General features: G+C 40.4%; 1 protein-coding gene across 3 annotated transcripts in view; it reads right to left on the bottom strand.

The window, feature by feature from the left end:
• ubac2 (UBA domain containing 2) overlaps positions 1-18,709 on the bottom strand; it is a 256,211-nt gene that overhangs the window by 222,667 nt on the left and 14,835 nt on the right. For all 3 annotated transcript variants that reach the window (XM_069890517.1, XM_069890516.1, XM_069890515.1), the window contains exon 2: positions 3,899-4,026. In XM_069890517.1, coding sequence (XP_069746618.1) covers positions 3,899-4,026 — 128 coding nt within the window. The remainder of the gene's footprint in view (positions 1-3,898; positions 4,027-18,709) is intronic.

The following is an 18,709-nucleotide window of genomic DNA, read 5'->3' on the forward strand; positions in this document are numbered from 1 at the left end:
TAATTTTATAATGGTAGAAAAGTGCAAAATGTTTCACAGCATCAACTATCATATAAAATATGACACACAGAGACAAAGAATTGAAGAGATACCCATTATGGCATTCGGTAAAGGAACAAAGCAAGATTTTAAAAAAGTTTTCTAAACTTTGATAAAGTTTATTGAGAAAAATATTGATAATGAGATTTCTTTAACCTTACTATATCATATTTGCTTAAAGTAATCCCAAAAAAGTACAACTTATGAATGCATGAGCTTGGTGAAGCAATAAATAAAGTTTCACATTTCAAAAAATAGTCTGCAGTAAAAATTGTTTACCCTACACTTTTGTTTTATTATTGCACTGGTGGGTTGTACCTCTTTCATCCAGTGACATTGGGATCTGGCCAATGTCAGACCACAGAAAACAGAAATTGACCCCTAAGGGTACCCCCTATGTAAACATATCCAAGGTAGAACAAAGCTTAAAACAGGAAATAATACTGTGGGGCGGCATGGTCAGCATAGCGGTAAACGCAACACCCTTACAGCGCCAGTGATCAGGACCAGGGTTTGAATCTCGTACTTTCTATAAGGAGTTTATATCAATGGCGGCAGATTCAACCTTTACAGCACCAGTGATCAGGGCCATGTTTCGAGTCCAGCGCTGTCTGTAGGGAGTTTGTACTAACAGCAGCTGATTCAAATGTGCCAGATTATGGGAGTTGCTGGACCACAGAGCGCCGGATAAGAGAGGTACAACCTGTAGTTGTACTCATTTATGGGCCGACTTGCCTGGTTAGCATACAAACCAAAGCTCTTCACTGTAACTTAATACACATGATAATAAATAATTAAATTGCATGCTTTATGCAGGTTAATTCGGCTTCTTTTTCTGCAGATGCTGTTGATCTGTGAAGTGAGTTTATCAGTTCTGTTTCAGTGTGACTTGATTTGTTCATGGGGTGAGAAACAATAAACAGAAACTTAAATTTTTAGCAGAAACTTCACAGAACTTAACTTCTGACAGGAAGCACCATGGCCACAAGAGAAGGTCAGAATCATAAGGTCATTGTTTCCCAGACAGTAACAGATCTCACTTCCTCGAAGATCTTCTCTCAGCAACCAGATCATTTCTCCCTTGAATTTTCAGTCTGACTGTCTGTCCTCCTTTGGTAAATACTAAAATGTTCTAAATCCTCAGGCCTACTGGTTTCCTAGCAACATTTTTGTTTTCATTTGATCAGGACAGTGTAGTGGTTAGCGCAACACCTTTACAGCGCCAGCGGTTTCGACATGAGTTCAAAACCTGCTCTGACTGTAAGGAGTTTGTATGTTCTCTCTGTGCCAATGTGGATTTTCCCCTGGGGGCTCTGGTTTCCTTCCACCTTTTGAAATATACCAGGGGTGTAGGTTAATTGGGTGTGAATTGGGCGGCACAGACTTGTGGGCAGAAATGGCCTGTTACTGTGCTGTATGACTAAATTAAAAAAATTAAATTTAAATATGGTTTGCTTGCCTTCATCAGTTGGGACATCAAGTATAATTTCTTCTGATTTATGTTTTAGGTGCCATAAGAGAGTGGATTTTTTTTATATTCTGCTTGGTTATATGAGATGGTTAAACCTTTTTGGAATAAAATTAGAGAATTTTTGGAAGTTATGTTTAAATTTAAAATTTCACTTGATCCTATGGTATTTTTACTGGGTTATATTAAGAAATTGAGTTTGGAGCTAAAGTTATATAAATTTCAAATTGCCTTTTTGAGATTGGCCTTATCTGTGGCTAGAAAATGTCTGGCAATTACTTGGAAAAATGAGATTAACTTGAGTATTCAATGATGGCATGTGGAAATGAGATCTTGTATTCCGTTGGAAAAGATAACATACAATTTACGTAATAATTATTCCTCTTTTGTTAAATCCTGGAGTCCATATATGGAATATATGCAGTTCAATTATTAATATTCTTTTCTCCCACACCCTGATGGTTTTGTTCCAAACCATGGCAAATAACTGAAGGGTGTTATGTTATTTGATCTCCTCTTTTTCGTTATTATTTCTTTCTTTTGGGGTAGTTTAGAGGGGGGGTTGGGAGGGGTGGGTGGAGGGTTATACAGGATAAAATATCATGTATTGGTTTGTACTTTTATTGCATGATTTCTAATAATTAATAAAATTTTCCCAAAAAAGTATAAAAGTCACAAAGTCATGTAGTTAGGCCACATTTGGAGTATTGTGTGCAGTTCTGGTTTCTGCATTACAGATACTGAGGAGGCTTTGGAGAGGGTGCAGATCTGATTCACCAGGATGTTGCCTGAATTATTAGCTTTAGGGAGAGGTTGGACAAATTTGGATTGTTTTCCCTGAAGATTGAGGAGAGACCTGATAGATAGGGTTGAAAGTCAAAGTCTTTTGACCAAGGTGAAAATGTCAAATATAAGGGGCACAGATCTACAGTGAGAAGAGGGAGGCTTAAAGATGTGTGAGACAAGTTTTCTTTTTCATTGAAAACGGGAGGTGCTGGGTGGGAAAGTGGAAGGTGAAGGCAGATGCATGATATTGATATTGAAGAGGTATTTAGACAGGCTCATGAATATGCATGAAATGGAAAGATACCAATTTGTGTTCAGGCACTTAAGATCAGTTTAATTCAGCATCATGACCAGCACATAGCATCATAGAGCGTGGAAACAGGCCCTTCGGCCCACACTGACCAAAAGGTTCCACCCACACTAGTCTCAACTGTCTGTGTTTGACCCACATCCCTTTAAACCCATCCTAACCACTTAGCAGTCCATTTTTTTCTTAAACACTGCAACAGCACCTACCTCAACCACCTCCTCTAGCAGCCCATTCTATGGATTCACCATCCTCTGTATAAAATAATTGTCCCTCAGGTTTCTGTAAATCTATCCCCCCTCACCTTAAACCTCTGGTCAGTAATTCCCCTGCTCTGAACCAAAGATTCTCTGCATCATCCGATATATTCCTCTCAAGAATTTGTACACCTCCATGAGATTACTGCTCATCCTCCTGTGCTCCAAGAAGTAAAGCCCCAGCCTGCTCAACCTATCACTATAGATCAGTCACCCCACCCCCCACATCCCCCCCCCCCCCCCAACCAAGTCGACCAGTCCTGGCAACATCCTCATAGTCTCAGTACCCTCTCCAGCTTGACATCTTTAATGTAGCATGGTGACTGAAACTGAACCAAATGGAATCTCACCAACATCTTAAACAACTGCAGCATGACTTGTGAAGGCCAACTTGCCAAAAAGTCTCTTTTGACCACCCTACCTATAATGCCGTTTTCAAGGTTTTTCAACCTCCCAAGATCCCTACCATTCACTGTGCAGGTCCTACACATGTTCAACCTCACAAAATGCCACACCTCACAATTCTCTGTACTAAATTCCATCAACCATTCCTCTTCCCACCTGCACAGCTGATCAAGATCCTGATGCAATCTTTGGTAACTGTCTTCATTATCTTTAAAACCAGACACATTAGTGTCATCTGCAAACATGTGGTTCCTGTGTGATATTGTTCGATGTTCTATAATACCTTTAACTTCTCTTGCTTAAGTCCTAAAAGGATACATCTTTGTTGTAAACTATCTTTATTGTAAACTATATATTAATTATTTAAATGTCAGCCATAGTTTGTTTACTGTCTAAACACAATGTAGCTTCACATCTACCAGAACCAACTAAGAACAGTAGATGGCTTTGTTTGAATCTATTACTCTGGTTTCACATTAAGCATTCACTTTCCATTTTGTATCAGTGGACATGCTTTCTAACTACCCATCCAAATTTTGTATGAAATAATTATTTTAAATTTTGAGGCACGAATTAAGATGGGCCCATGAACAAAGTTGGAATACACTTGAAGCAACACCAAACAGAAGAACTTACCGTATGATCTTGTTTAATTGCTTTAAAGTCATAAACAAAATAACTCTGATATTGCTGAAGTGGCACAGCTAAAATAAAAGCCACAGAACTGAACACCACCATAAGGCACTTGGAAAGAGGGGCTTTGTCTGTAAAGAAAGAAAATTGGAGAGCCTCAAATGAGTGGACCACAGAACTTTTAAAATTTACTATTACTTTCATTTTCAGGATTAACCTTCATAATTCCCCCATCCCATTGTGCATATGATTCACTGTATTTCCATAATTTTTTGCATCACATAGTAATGGAAAATACATACTGTTCTACTGCACTGATCAACATTAGAGTCATTGGAGAGGTATTTAAATGTTTGAGGAGCATCATCAACTCAGAGTTAGAAAGGCAGGTGTTCAAATCCTCCAGTTGTAACTTGAGTGTGTAACCTGACACTCCCAATGAGACCAAGAGGGTTAGTCTGTCAAATGGCTCACCTTCTGGACAAGTTCGAGTGAATCTTAAAGATCCAGTGGGTGGGATGATTTAGATGATAGCAGAAAGTGTATTTTGAGCAACGTCATTAACAGAAATGAACTACTCATTTCCATAATCGATGTGAGTGGGAACTTTCAATGTGCAAAATGATCATGGGTTTTCCCATATCTCAATTTTATCACAAATACCGAGGAAATATGGGACTGATCGAAGCATTGCCATTTGGAAGAGGTCCATCCTGCCCTCTCCCCATTTAAGGAAGTTGGGGAATTAAAATCTTTTCATGACCACTACTGATTTTAGACATCAAAAACATTCAAAATGGTTTATTTTACTTTCTTTCAAATCATTAACATCTGCCTTCGAGCAACAGATACTCCTACTGATGTATGACACTAACTGACGCTCCAATTTTCCTTTAATCTTTTTATAACCACTAGGGATTGATAGGGAGTAATCAGCATGGTTTTGTCAGGGGTAGATCATGCTTGACAAACCTGATTGAGTTCTTTGAGGGGGTTACAAAAAAGGTTGATGAAGGGAAAGCTGTGGATGTTGTCTATTTGGACTTTAATAAAGATTTTGACAAAGTTCCCCACAGGAGGTTAGGAAAAAAGGTGGAGGCATTAGGTATAAATAAAGAGGTAGTGAAATGGATTCAGCAGTGGTTGGATGGGAGGTGTCAGAGAGTAGTGGTAGAAAATTGTTTGTCCAATTGGAGGCCGGTGACTAGTGAAGTACCTCAGGGTTCGGTCCTGGGTCCACTATTATTTGTTATATATATTAACGATCTGGATGTAGGGGTGGAGAATTGGATAAGCAAGTTTGCAGATGACACAAAGATTGGTGATGTTGTGGACAGTGAGGTAGATTACTGTAGATTAAAAGGTGATTTAGGAAGGCTGGAGGTGTGGGCTGAGAAATGGCTGATGGAATTTAATACAGATAAATGTGAGGTGCTACATTTTGGAAAGGCAAATTTAAATAGGTCATATACATTGAATGGTAGACAATTGAGGAGTGCAGAGCAACAAAGGAATTTAGGAGTTATGGTAAATAGTACCCTCAAGGCTGATACTCAGGTAGATGGTGTGGTTAAAAAGACATTTGGAATGTTGGCCTTCATAAATCGGAGTATTGAATTCAAGAGTAGGGAGGTTATTTTTTTTTAAATTTTTTATTTTTCACACCATAAACCACATTAATCATGATACATACTTTTTCCTTTTCAAATATATACAGTGCCATTTTCTCCCCCCCCCTCCCTCCTCCCAACCCACCCTCCCTACCTCCCCCCTCCCGTCCATTTAAAGTACAAAATCTAGGATACTTTAAACCAGTCAAACAATGTTGTCATTCAATAAAAATAAACAATAAATTCCACTGAGTCAATTCTTTTCATTTCCTTCTCCTTTCGTTAATTTAGGTAGTGAATGTCCCCGGTAGGTTTTCGCTATTGTGTTTCATGTAAGGCTCCCATATTTGTTCAAATATTTCAATATTATTTCTTAAACTATATGTTATTTTTTCTAATGGAATACATTTATTCATTTCTATATACCATTGTTGTATTTTCAAATTATCTTCCGATTTCCAGGTTGACATAATACATTTATTTGCTACGGCTAGAGCTATCTTAACAAATCTTTTTTGTGCATCCTCCAAATCAATTCCAAATTCTTTGTTTTTTATGTTACTTATTAGGAAGATCTCTGGATTCTTTGGTATGTTGTTTTCTGTAATTTTATTTAATATTTGGTTTAGATCTTCCCAAAATTTTTCTACTTTCTCACATGTCCAGATTGCATGAATTGTTGTTCCCATTTCTTTTTTACATCGAAAACATCTATCAGATACTGTTGGGTCCCATTTATTTAACTTTTGAGGTGTAATGTATAGCCTGTGTATCCAGTTATATTGTATCATACGTAACCTCGTATTTATTGTATTTCTCATCGTTCCAGAACATAACTTCTCCCATGTTTCCTTTTTTATCTTTATATTTAAATCTTGTTCCCATTTTTGTTTAGTTTTACCATTTGTTTCCTCATTCTCCTTTTCTTGCAGTTTAATATACATATTTGTTTTAAATCTTTTGATTATCATTGTATCTGTAATCACATATTCAAAGTTACTTCCCTCTGGTAACCTCAGACTACTTCCTAATTTGTCCTTCAAGTAGGATCTCAATTGGTAATATGCCAGCACTGTATCTTGAGTTATATTGTATTTATCTTTCATTTGTTCAAAGGATAATAATCTATTTCCTGAAAAACAATTTTCTATTCTTTTGATCCCTTTTTTCTCCCATTCTCTAAAGGAAAGGATATCTATTGTAAAAGGGAATAACTTGTTTTGCATCAATATTAGTTTTGGTAATTGATAATTTGTTTTATTTCTTTCTACATGAATCTTCTTCCAAATATTGAGGAGATGATGTAATACTGGAGAACTTCTATATTGTACCAATTTTTCATCCCATTTATATAATATGTGTTCAGGTATCTTTTCCCCTATTTTATCTAATTCTAATCTAGTCCAATCTGGCTTTTCCCTTGTTTGATAAAAATCTGATAGGTATCTTAATTGTGCAGCTCTATAATAAGTTTTAAAGTTTGGCAGTTGTAAGCCTCCTTGTTTATACCATTCTGTTAATTTATCTAGTGCTATCCTCGGTTTCCCCCCTTTTCATAAAAATTTCCTTATTATTTTCTTTAACTCCTTGAAGAATTTCTCTGTCAGGTGTATTGGCAATGCCTGAAATAGGTATAATATCCTTGGAAAAATGTTCATTTTAATACAGTTTATCCTTCCTATTAGTGTTAGTGGTAAATCTTTCCAATGCTCTAAATCGTCCTGTAATTTTTTCATTAGTGGATAATAATTGAGTTTATATAGTTGGCCGAGATTTTTATTTATTTTTATACCTAGGTATCTTATTGCTTGCATTTGCCATCTGAATGGTGATTCCTTCTTAAATTTTGAGAAATCCGCATTATTCATAGGCATTGCTTCACTTTTATTTACGTTAATCTTGTAACCCGACACTTCTCCATATTCCTTCAATTTCTTATATAATTCTTTTATTGATAGTTCTGGTTCTGTTAAGTATACTATAACATCATCCGCAAATAAACTGATTTTATATTCCTTGTCTTTTATTTGTATCCCTTTTATATTATTTTCTGTTCTTATCAATTCTGCTAGTAGTTCTATAGCTAACGCGAACAATAAAGGTGATAGTGGGCATCCCTGCCGTGTTGACCTGCTTAAGTTAAATTGCTTTGATACATATCCATTTACTGTCACTTTCGCCAATGGTCCCTTATATAATGCTTTAATCCAATTAATATACTTCTCTGGTAAACTGAATTTTTGCAATACTTTGAATAAATAATTCCATTCTACTCTGTTAAATGCCTTCTCTGCGTCTAAAGCAACTGCTACTGTTGGCGCTTTATTCCCTTCTACTGCATGAATTAAGTTAATAAATTTACAAATATTGTCTGTTGTGCGTCTTTTTTTAATAAATCCAGTTTGGTCTAGATTTACCATTTTCGGTACATACTCTGCTAATCTGTTTGCTAATAGTTTAGCTATTATCTTATAATCTGTGTTAAGTAAAGATATTGGTCTATATGACGCTGGTGCGAGTGGATCTTTCCCTTGCTTTAGTATTACTGTAATTATTGCTGTTTTACATGAATCTGGTAAGCTTTGTGTTTTATCAATCTGGTTGATTACTTCCAGGAGGGGAGGAATTAATAAATCTTTAAATGTTTTATAGAATTCTATTGGGAATCCATCCTCTCCTGGTGTCTTATTATTTGGTAATTTTTTTATTATCTCTTGTATTTCTACTATCCCAAATGGTTCTGTTAATTTATTTTGTTCCTCTATTTGTAGTTTTGGTAGTTCAATTTTAGTTAGAAATTCATCTATTTTCCCTTCTTTCCCTTCGTTTTCAGTTTGGTATAATTGTTCATAGAATTCTCTAAAGTTTTCCTTGATCTCCTTTGGATTATATGTGATTTGTTTGTCTTTTTTCCTTGATGCCAATACCATTTTCTTAGCTTGTTCTGTCTTAAGCTGCCATGCTAGAATTTTGTGCGTTTTTTCCCCTAGTTCATAATATTTCTGTTTTGTCTTCATTATATTCTTCTCCACCTTATATGTTTGTAGTGTTTCATATTTTATTTTTTTATCTGCCAATTCTCTTCTTTTAATTGTATCTTCCTTTATTGCTAATTCTTTTTCTATATTTACTATTTCCCTTTCCAACTGCTCTGTTTCCTGATTATAGTCCTTCTTCATCTTGGTTACATAACTTATTATTTTCCCTCTAATGAACGCTTTCATTGCATCCCATAGTATAAACTTATCTTTCACTGATTCCGTGTTTATTTCAAAATACATTTTAATTTGTCTTTCAATTAATTCTCTAAAATCCTGCCTTTTGAGTAACATGGAGTTTAATCTCCATCTATACATTCTTGGAGGGATGTCCTCTAACTTTACTGTCAATATTAAGGGTGAATGGTCCGATAATATTCTAGCTTTATATTCTGTTTTTCTTACTCTATCTTGCATACGAGCTGATAACAAAAATAGGTCTATTCTTGAGTATGTTTTATGTCTAGCCGAGTAATATGAATATTCCTTTTCCTTTGGGTGTTGTTTCCTCCATATATCCAAAAGTTGCATTTCTTCCATCGATTTAATTATAAATTTGGTTACTTTGTTCTTTCTGTTAATTTTTTCCCCAGTTTTGTCCATATTTGAATCCAAGAGTAGGGAGGTTATGATGAAATTGTACAAGGCATTGGTGAGGCCAAATTTGGAGTACTGTGTACAGTTTTGGTCACCAAATTATAGGAAAGATATAAACAAAATAGAGAGAGTGCAGAGAAGGTTCACAAGAATGTTGACAGGATTTCAGGGTCTGAGTTACAGGGAAAGGTTTTGCAGACTGGGGCTTTTTTCTCTGGAGTGTAGATGATTGAGAGGGGACTTGATAGAGGTGTTTAAGATTTTAAAAGGGACAGACAGAGTAAATGTCGATAGGCTTTTTCAATTAAGAAAGGGGGAGATTCAAACTAGAGGACATGGTTTAAGATTGAAGGGGGAAAATTATAAGGGGAACATGAGGGGAAATTTCTTTACGCACAGAGTGGTGGGGATGTGGTCGAGGCGGGATTATTGGTTACATTTAAGGAAAGACTGGATCGTTACATGGATAGGAGGGGACTAGAGGGGTGTGGACCGGGTGCTGGTCAGTGGGACTAGGAGGGTGGGGATTTGCTACGGCATGGACTAGTAGGGCCGAACTGGCCTGTTCTGTGCTGTAAGTGGTTATATGGTTATATGGTTATATGGTTACATTGGTCATGAATGGCATTTATTTGAGTAATGCTTACTTTCATCTTGTCAGTTGGCCAGCTGACTCAGGTGTTTCAAGTGTGAAAGGGTAGAAGATCCTAACAAATTTGACAGCCAGTTTCCAGGTGTGATTGATCACCGAGCAAAGAAATTTACTTCTCAAATAAAAACTTTGATGGTGTGGTCCAGTTTAAAGGCTAAATGCAAGGGTATAAAATTGTTTTGATAAAGTTGTGAATACTAGACAAATGCTCAGTTTTCCTTTCTTTACAGTTCAGACATCAAAAGTATAATGACCACTCAGCAAAAGAACAACTGGCTAGACTTATTTTTGGCCGAGTTCCCCTGGAGTGCGAGACATACCAATAAAATGTTGAATGAGCTTTATGAAATAAGCTTCACTTGACTCCAAATCAGCCATAGTGATATATAGAACACGTAAAAATTGATTCTTCCTTACATACAAGTACATAGAAAATAGCAGGAACAGGCCATTCTTGTCTTGAATTAGAGAACAAGCAACAAAATCATGATTTATCTTCCACATCAATACCACAACCTGCTCTATCCCCAAATACCTTGATCTAATTCTCTCATCAATTCTACTGATCTTAGACTAAGTATCTACAGTCCGAGGATAGAGAATTCCGAATATTCCCAACCCTTTGAATAAATATATTTCTCAATTCAGTAGTAAATGGCCTACGGCTTGTTTTGAAACCATGACCTGTATTGATAATACCAAAAGGCTGGAATTGCAGGACCACAGCCTTTTAATACCATAAGACTTGGGCCATGCTCCTGTTCTGGCCCAATCCCAGGACTCGTACTGAGGGAGGGCCTTTCTTAGGGGATTCTGGGGGAGGAGTCACCGAGGGAAAGCAGGCCAGCTATACATATGGATCATACATGTTCATAGTGCCAGTAACCAAGTAACAGTATACAGTGATATAGCACCACATTCATATCCTCTTTTAAAAGAAAGTCCCAGGGTAGGAAAGTTCAGTGTCCATCAAAAGTTCAGCCAGTCCAGTGGTCTTCTGTTCTTTGTGGACCTTTATGGTGTCGGCTGTGGGACAGCTGCCGGTTTCCGCTTGAGTGGGAGTACCCGGGGGCAGGGGCTAGGCAGATGGTGCAGGTGTCAGGGTGGGGTAGTGGGGATCAGCCTTGGTGGTCGTAGCAGATGGTTCCTGGGTTTGAGTAGGGTGCCCGGATGCCGGGGGGGGTTGGGGGGTGGTGGTGTCAGTGGATGTGGGAGGTGGTACTGCGTCAGTCGTGGTCTCAGGGTCTCTTGCGCAGGACAAGTCCTAGACAGAAACCGTGTCCATCTGGGTATGCCACATAGGCAATACTGGGGGTTGGCGTGGAGGTGCACCTTCCCGATCTTGTGGCCCCGTACATGCCTCTTGAGTATGACTGGGCCCTGGGCCATCAGCCAGGATGGTAGCGTTGTCCCTGACACTGATTTCCAAGGGAAGGAAAACAGTCTTTCATCAGGCATGGTGTTGGTGGTGGTACACAGGAGGGATCTAATTGAATGGAGAGCATCGGGGAGGACTTCCTGCCACTGGGAGACAGATAGTCCCCTGGACTTCAAAGCAAGGAGGACTGCCTTCCATACCATGCCGTTCTCTCACTCCACCTGGCCATTCTCTCAGCAGTTATAGCTCATGGTCCTACTGGTCGCTATGCCCCTCACCAAAAGGTACTGTTGCAGCTCATCGCTCATAAAAGCCGACCCACAATCGCTGTGGATTTAGCTTGGGCACTCGAATAGAGTAAAGATGCCACGCAGGGTCTTTGTAACAGTGACCGTGGTTATATCTGGGCAGGGGGTGGCAAAAGGGAATCAGGAGTGCTCATCAACAATATATTGGATGAGGGCAGGGGTCCCTTAAAATCCACGCTCAGGAGCTCGAAGGGTCGAGTAATGTTGATCAGATGTGACTTGTCGAGCCTGTAGAAACATGGTTTGCAAACCCACCATTTTCTAGTCAGAGTCTGGATGTCGTCAGTGGAGTAGGGAAGTTTTTTGGCCTTGACAAAATGAGCCTCGTGATCGTCATGGAGTGATTGGAGCCAGTGAGATCGCAAGATGGTGCACGTTCCCCGGGACAGGACATCAGGGGGCTCACTGAGCTTCCTGGGCTGGTACAGGATGTCATAATTATAGGTGGAGAATTCTATCCTCCACCTCAGGATTTTGTTGTGGAGCATGCATGCAGCTGCACGTTGGTCAGTCAGCAGGATAAATCACTTACCGGCCAGGTAGTGCCTCCAGTGGCACACCACCTCAGTGATTGCCCAGGCCTCCTTCTTAATGGAGGAGTGTCGGACCTCAGGGTAATGGAGGGTGCGAGAGAAGAATGCTACCAGTCTGCCCCCTTGGTTGAGGGTGGTTGTTTGGGCAAAACTGGAGGCATCGCTCTCCACCTGAAAAGGGGTGGACTCATCCACAGCATGCATTGTGGCTTTGGCAATGTCCCCTGTGATGCAGGTGAAGGCCTCCTGAGCTTCTGCCGAGAGTGGGAAGGTTCTGGGTTTTACCAGGGGTCAGGTCTTGTCGACGTAATTGGGAACCCACTGTACATAATAAGAGAAAAACCCAAAGCATCTCTTCAGGGCTTTGAGGCTGTGAGGCAGAGGGAGTTCCACCAGGGGGCGCTTGTGGTCAGGGTCTGGCCCAATGACACCATGTGCCATGACACAACCGAGAATGGCCAGGTGTGATGTGCCAAACATACACTTTGCTTTGTTAGAAGTGAGATTGACTCACTGTCTGGAGGAATTTCTCCAGGTTTGCCTCATGATCTTGCATGTCATGGCCGCAAATGGTCACATTATCCAAGTACGGGAATGTGGCCTTGAGCCCGTGCTGGTCTACCATCCGGTCCATTTCCTGTTGGAAAATGGAGACCCCACAGGTGAACCTGAAAATGATCCTAAGAAAGTGGTAGAGGCAACTGTCTGCTTCGAATGCGGTATACTGACGGTCCTCTGGGCGGATGGGGAACTGATGACATGCTAATTTTAAATTAATGGTAGAGAACACCTGGTATTAGGAAATCTGGTTCAACATGTCAGCGATGTGGGAGAGGGGGTACGCATGCAACTGCGTGAAGCAGTTGATGGTTTTACTGTAGTCAACAACCATGCAGAGTTTTTCCCTGTTCTTTACCACCATGACCTGGGCCCTTCAGGGGCTTGTGCTCAGTTCTATGATCCCCTCAGCCAGAAGCCATTGCACCTCTGACTTGATAAACGCCCTGTCCCCTGTGCTGTATCTCCTGCTCTTGGTGGTGAATGGCTTGCAATCGGGATGAGGTGAGTGAACAAGGCCAGAGGGGACACTCTGAGGGTGGATAGCCTGCAGGTCGCACATTGTGGATGGGTCGCAGTGCGCCAATTGGTCATATGTGGAGGGGAGAGCGGGTGGTTTAAAAATTGGTGGTTGCAGACAGTGAGGAGGATGGGACCCGTCAAATTCCAAAGTGACACTCTTGAGATGGCACTGGAAGTCCAACCCCAGGATTACTAGCAAACAGAGCTGGGGCATGACCAACAGTTTAAAATTGTCATAAGTAGTGCCCCGTACAGTTAATGTTACCATGCAGTAGCCCAGAGTCTCAGATGACTGTGACCTGGACACCAGGGATATCTTGTAACTGGATGGACTCACCACGAGTGAACAGTCCCACACAGCGTTAGGGTGCATAAAACTTTCAGTGCTGCCACTATTGAACAGGCAGGTAATGCGATGTTCGTTTTCTTCGACCTACATCATTGAACAAGCAAGTTGGTGAGGGCTGTGCTGATCAAAAGTATTGGAAGTCAGTATCTGGTGATAGTAAGAGTCACTGTCAGTATCAGACCGGTAGAGTGGCTGCTTCCACGACATGCACACGGAGCTGTTGTTCGGAGGCTGAAGTGACATCGGCCAACATGGCTGCCCCCACTGCCTGCACACAGTGCTGCTTGGGAGAAGAGATCAGGACTCTCATACTTTAGCATAGTGCCCTTTCTTCCCACACCCTGAGCACGCCGCTTCATTGGCCGGCAGTGCTTCTGGGGATGCTTCGGTTGACCACAGGAGTAGCACTTCATGTGTTCAGCGGCAGCAGCGATGAAGTTGGGACACCCCTGTGCTGCGGTGGAGTGGGACCCTGCGTCCCACGTTGGTAACGTCAGCGTTCCCCACATTGTCGGATGAGAATGAGTCTGAGTTACAGAGGGCGTTTTGAAGACCTTGACGGCTTTCTTCAAGGTTAGTGTCAGTTGCCGGTGGCAGATATAGTCTGAGTAGATGCCCACTATGCAGGCATCCCAGGCGAGCTTGTCTGTATAGACTTCTGCAGTCACATCTTTTCAGCCGGAAGCACACCCGAGTTTGCACAGGGCCGAATGTACTCTTCAAGGGGCTCACCAGGTCATTGCTTGTGTGCAGCTAGGAAGTGCCTGGCATAGACCGCATTAGTCTTGAGGCTGTATCTGCTTTGGAGTTTACTCATGGCCTCGTCAAACCTTGTGCAGCCTCTGATGAAGGTGTAGATCTGATGGCTGACTCTTGCTCGCAGCAAGCGTAGTTTGTTGTCATCGGTACTCAGAACTTGAGTGCTGGCGTGCAATAAGTCACTGAAGCAGATAAGACAGGCCTCAAATTGGTCTGGGGGCGATGGACATTTGCGGACCCACATCTAGTTTGTCCGGCTTTAGCTGCTTATCCATTGCAAAAAAAATTTTATGGTATTAAAATTGATACACTATCAATAATACCAAAAGAATGGAGTTGCAGGACAACAGGATTTTAATACTATAAGACCACAGTCCTGTTCTGGCCCGAATCCAGGACTCGTACTAAGGGAGGGACTTGGCGTAACCGCCTTTATTAGGGAATTCCAGGGGGTGGAGTCACCGAGGGAAGGCAGGCCAGCTATACATATGGTTCATACATGTACACAGTACCAGTAACCAAGTAACAGTATATAGTGGTGTATCACCACAGCTTGCAAGCTCTAGACCCCTTAGCTGGGGGAAATGACTTGGCATCTACCTTGTTAAGCCCACCAAGAATTTAGTACATTTCAATCCATTTAATTTTCATTTTTCTATACTCTAATGAATAGAACACTAGCCTCTTCAATCGTTCCACCTGTGAAAGACTGGCTTTCCAGTGTGGTGAAACTTAACCGTATTCTCTGTAGTATGTTGCGTGAGTATATCTGGTTTTAGATGTAGAAACCGAAATGATACACACTAAGACATTATAGAATTGTTGCAAAGCATCTTGATCTTTGCTTCAAGATAGATCATAACAATAAAGGAAACCCCACAGGGAACCAGATAAGCATGTTCCAATTTTATCTCAATACTTCTGTGAACAAAGAACATCTTGCATCTAGTTGCTCAGTTCCTCTTTTCAGTCTGGAGTTAAAAGACTGCCAAGTCCAATTAGAACCCATAATCAGCAAGGTAATTATAGATAAAACTAAACATTCAGCTAATTTAGTGTTTCTGAACAAATGAAGATGTACAAGTGCTTTTTACACAGAAATCCTGCAATATTCCCATAAGGAAGACCCAGCATTAAGCTGGCCTTGGTTGTTTACACTGAACCAAACAAAGCTGGCATAACGCTGGGACAGTGTGCCATTTTACACAGCAAACCAGCATTCCGGGAGCAAAAGAGGCGGGACGTTTAATACAACAGTGTTGGCATCTAGTGTCTGGTATAACAAAATGGCTCAAAAATATTCCTCCAGTCTTGTATATGAAGTTGAAATTAGGGCTGCCAGGGAGGACCAGGGCACTGGAATCAGTGTGGGGGCTAGTGCCGGGCTATCAGGAGACTCTTCCGGCAGCCTGCTGTCAGTCCCTGCACTAGTCATTGTCGCATTGACAAAGTGTCAGGTTCAAGGGAGATAAGTCTGCACACAAGGGTTTGCAATCAAACGTTCCTTTTATTAACACACAATTAATATAAGAACATTGGAAAATTATAGCAGGAATAAAACAGATGGGCACAATTTATAAAAGAGCATGGGAAAATACGTGCACAATTAAATAAGTCATAGGCACACAATTTGCAAAAGTGTATGGGAAAATCTATTGCAAGTATTGTTCTATAACTGTGTATTTCAAACTTCTGCTTGCCACTCATACATCACCTTCAGTAATGCCTTACTAATCACCACAATCTATTATTGGGGGCTGAGGGTGGGCTGTCAGGGGGAAGCGGGGTGGTGGGCTTCAGACTGCGTAAACTGAGGACAAACCGGAGGAGTCACGTGATGGAGTAGTGGCCGGACGGTGAACTCCAGCCCTCTCCAGAAAAGTCGGGAAAAACAAAAGAAAACACAAAGGCACAGAAATAAAAGTTACAGAAAAGTGAGTATAAAGGTGGAAAGAAGATGGCGACAAAAAAAGAAAAATCGAAAGCAACGGTAAGAAGAGAGGAAGAGAAGACAAAGGAGGAAAAAGGTGAAGGCCTTACCTGTCCGAAGAGGCCCGCTGCGGAGAGAGAAACCCGCTCCCTCAGGTCGGTAAATAATGGACTACAAAAATGGCTCGCAGAGCCGAGTAAAAGTGCGCGATGCGAATGAAAAAAAACACACCGACGGGAGGGGGGACCAGCTGGGGAGTCGATCTCCACAGCCGGCAACGACAGCTGCAGAACACCTGCAGCAAGAAGAGAACACAGAAGACAATAGAAACAAGAAAGAAGAGGAGGAAAGGGCACCAAAGAAACAACAGATGGCCAACCCAGAGGAAGAGGAAGAGTACAGGGAAATAGAAGAAGAAAAGAAAGGCAAGGTAAAGGATATACTTGCTCTTATTAAAGGATACATGGAGTCATTTAAAGAATGGCAAACACAGGAATTTAAGGATTTAAGAAAAAGAATAAACAACACAGAAGAGAAAATAAATAAAATGGAGATGACCTTAACAGAAATGGGAAAGAAAATGGACAAGATGGAAGAGCGGGCAGTAGCAGCAGAAATGGAGGTAGAAGACTTAAAAAAGAAATTGGAGAAATCTAATAAAAAAACTAAAGAGACACAAGAACTACTAGCTCAAAAAATAGATACAATGGAAAACCATAACAGAAGAAATAACATAAAGATAGTAGGCCTTAAGGAAGATGAAGAAGGCAAGAATATGAGGGAGTTTATAAAAGAGTGGATCCCTAAGACCCTAGGATGTCCAGAACTACAGCAAGAAATGGAAATAGAAAGGACACATAGAGTATTGGCCTCTAAACCACAACCACAACAAAAACCAAGATCTATTGTAGTAAAATTCCTAAGATATACTACAAGAGAAAAGGTACTGGAGAAGACAATGGAAAAAGTAAGAGAGGGCAACAAACCACTGGAGTATAAAGGGCAAAAAATCTTCATTTATCCAGATATAAGTTTTGAACTCCTAAAGAAGAGAAAAGAGTTCAATACAGCAAAGGCGATTTTATGGAAGAAAGGGTATAAATTTATACTAAAGCATCCAGCGGTATTGAAAATATTTATTCCAGGACAACAAAACAGACTATTCTCGGATCCAGAAGAAGCACGAAAATTTGCAGAACAATTACAAAAATAGACTGAGGGAGGAAGACAGGTAATGAGAGTTAAAATGATCACGATTGATATGTATGTGGGTAAAGATAAAAATAGACTGAGGGATGAAGACGGGTAATGAGAGTAAAAATGATCACGATTGATATGTATGCGGGTAAAGAGGTATAAGAGTGAATAGAGACAATGAGCATACATGAATGTATCTGTACTTAGAGGAAAATATAGATAGTTTTGACAAGAATTAATAAGGGAAGGTAATGGAATAGAGAGAATAAGGAGGGAATTAAAAGAGTGACCTTTGTGACATATGAAAAGTGAAATCTTTTCTGGGGGAGGCGGGGTGGGGGGAAATAGCGGTCACTGCAAAATCAGTTGACGCTTGCGAGTGGATTCGCAAATCCAAATGGAGAGGGGAGATGTGGTTGTCCAACAAGGGATAAAGGACAACTCAGGAGGTGAAGGGGAGATTGGGGATAAATAAGATAGAAATAGGAGAATAAGGAAAATGTTGGATGTTGTAGGAATGTTGTCTTATAAAGAGTTGAAAATAAGAAAACAGAAATGGAAAAGGAGGAAAGGTAATGATGGAAAAACGGAAAGAGAAGATAAACAAAATATAAAAGGGCTACGCTGAACTATATGTCTTTAAATATTAATGGAATACATAACCAAATTAAAAGGAAGAAACTACTAAATTTAAATGAATAAATGTATTCCATTAGAAAAAATAACATATAGTTTAAGAAATAATATTGAAATATTCGAACAAGTATGGGAGCCTTACATTAAATACAATAGTGAAAACCTACCGGGGACAAACATTACCTAAGTTGATGGAAGGAGAAGGAAAGAAAAGAATGAACTCTGTAGAATTTCTGGTGTATTTTTGTTGAATGACAACATTGTCTGACTGAATTAATGCAACCTAGATTGTATACCTAAAATGGATGAGAGGGGGGGGGTGGGGGGGTGGTTTGGGAGGAAAGGTGGGGGGAGAAAAAGTCACTGTATATGTGTGAAAAAGAAATAGTGTATATCATGGCTAATGTGATTTATGGTGTGAAAAATAAAAAAATTTAAAAAAAAACTGAGGACAAACCCACAGACCAGCTTGTTCACAGACAAAATGACTAGTCACCTGGGGACAGCTGAGAGCAGGGCAGTGGGACCATTGTGGATCTTTTATCACAATGCCACTCCCTAACACTAATTTCTTCTCCCTTAATATCTGAAGGTCTGTCATTAGGCCCTTTCAAATTGCCATGTAAAATGGGATTAATCGGGCAAATTGCCTGGTTAGGATCCCAGTTACAAGACAGTTAGAAAGGGTTTGACCCAGTCAACCCCATCGGAATCCAATCGGGTCCCTGACCTACCTCAGAGGTAGTC

Source organism: Narcine bancroftii, chromosome 7 (genome assembly GCF_036971445.1).
Source record: "Narcine bancroftii isolate sNarBan1 chromosome 7, sNarBan1.hap1, whole genome shotgun sequence".
Taxonomy (NCBI): Eukaryota; Metazoa; Chordata; class Chondrichthyes; order Torpediniformes; family Narcinidae; genus Narcine; species Narcine bancroftii.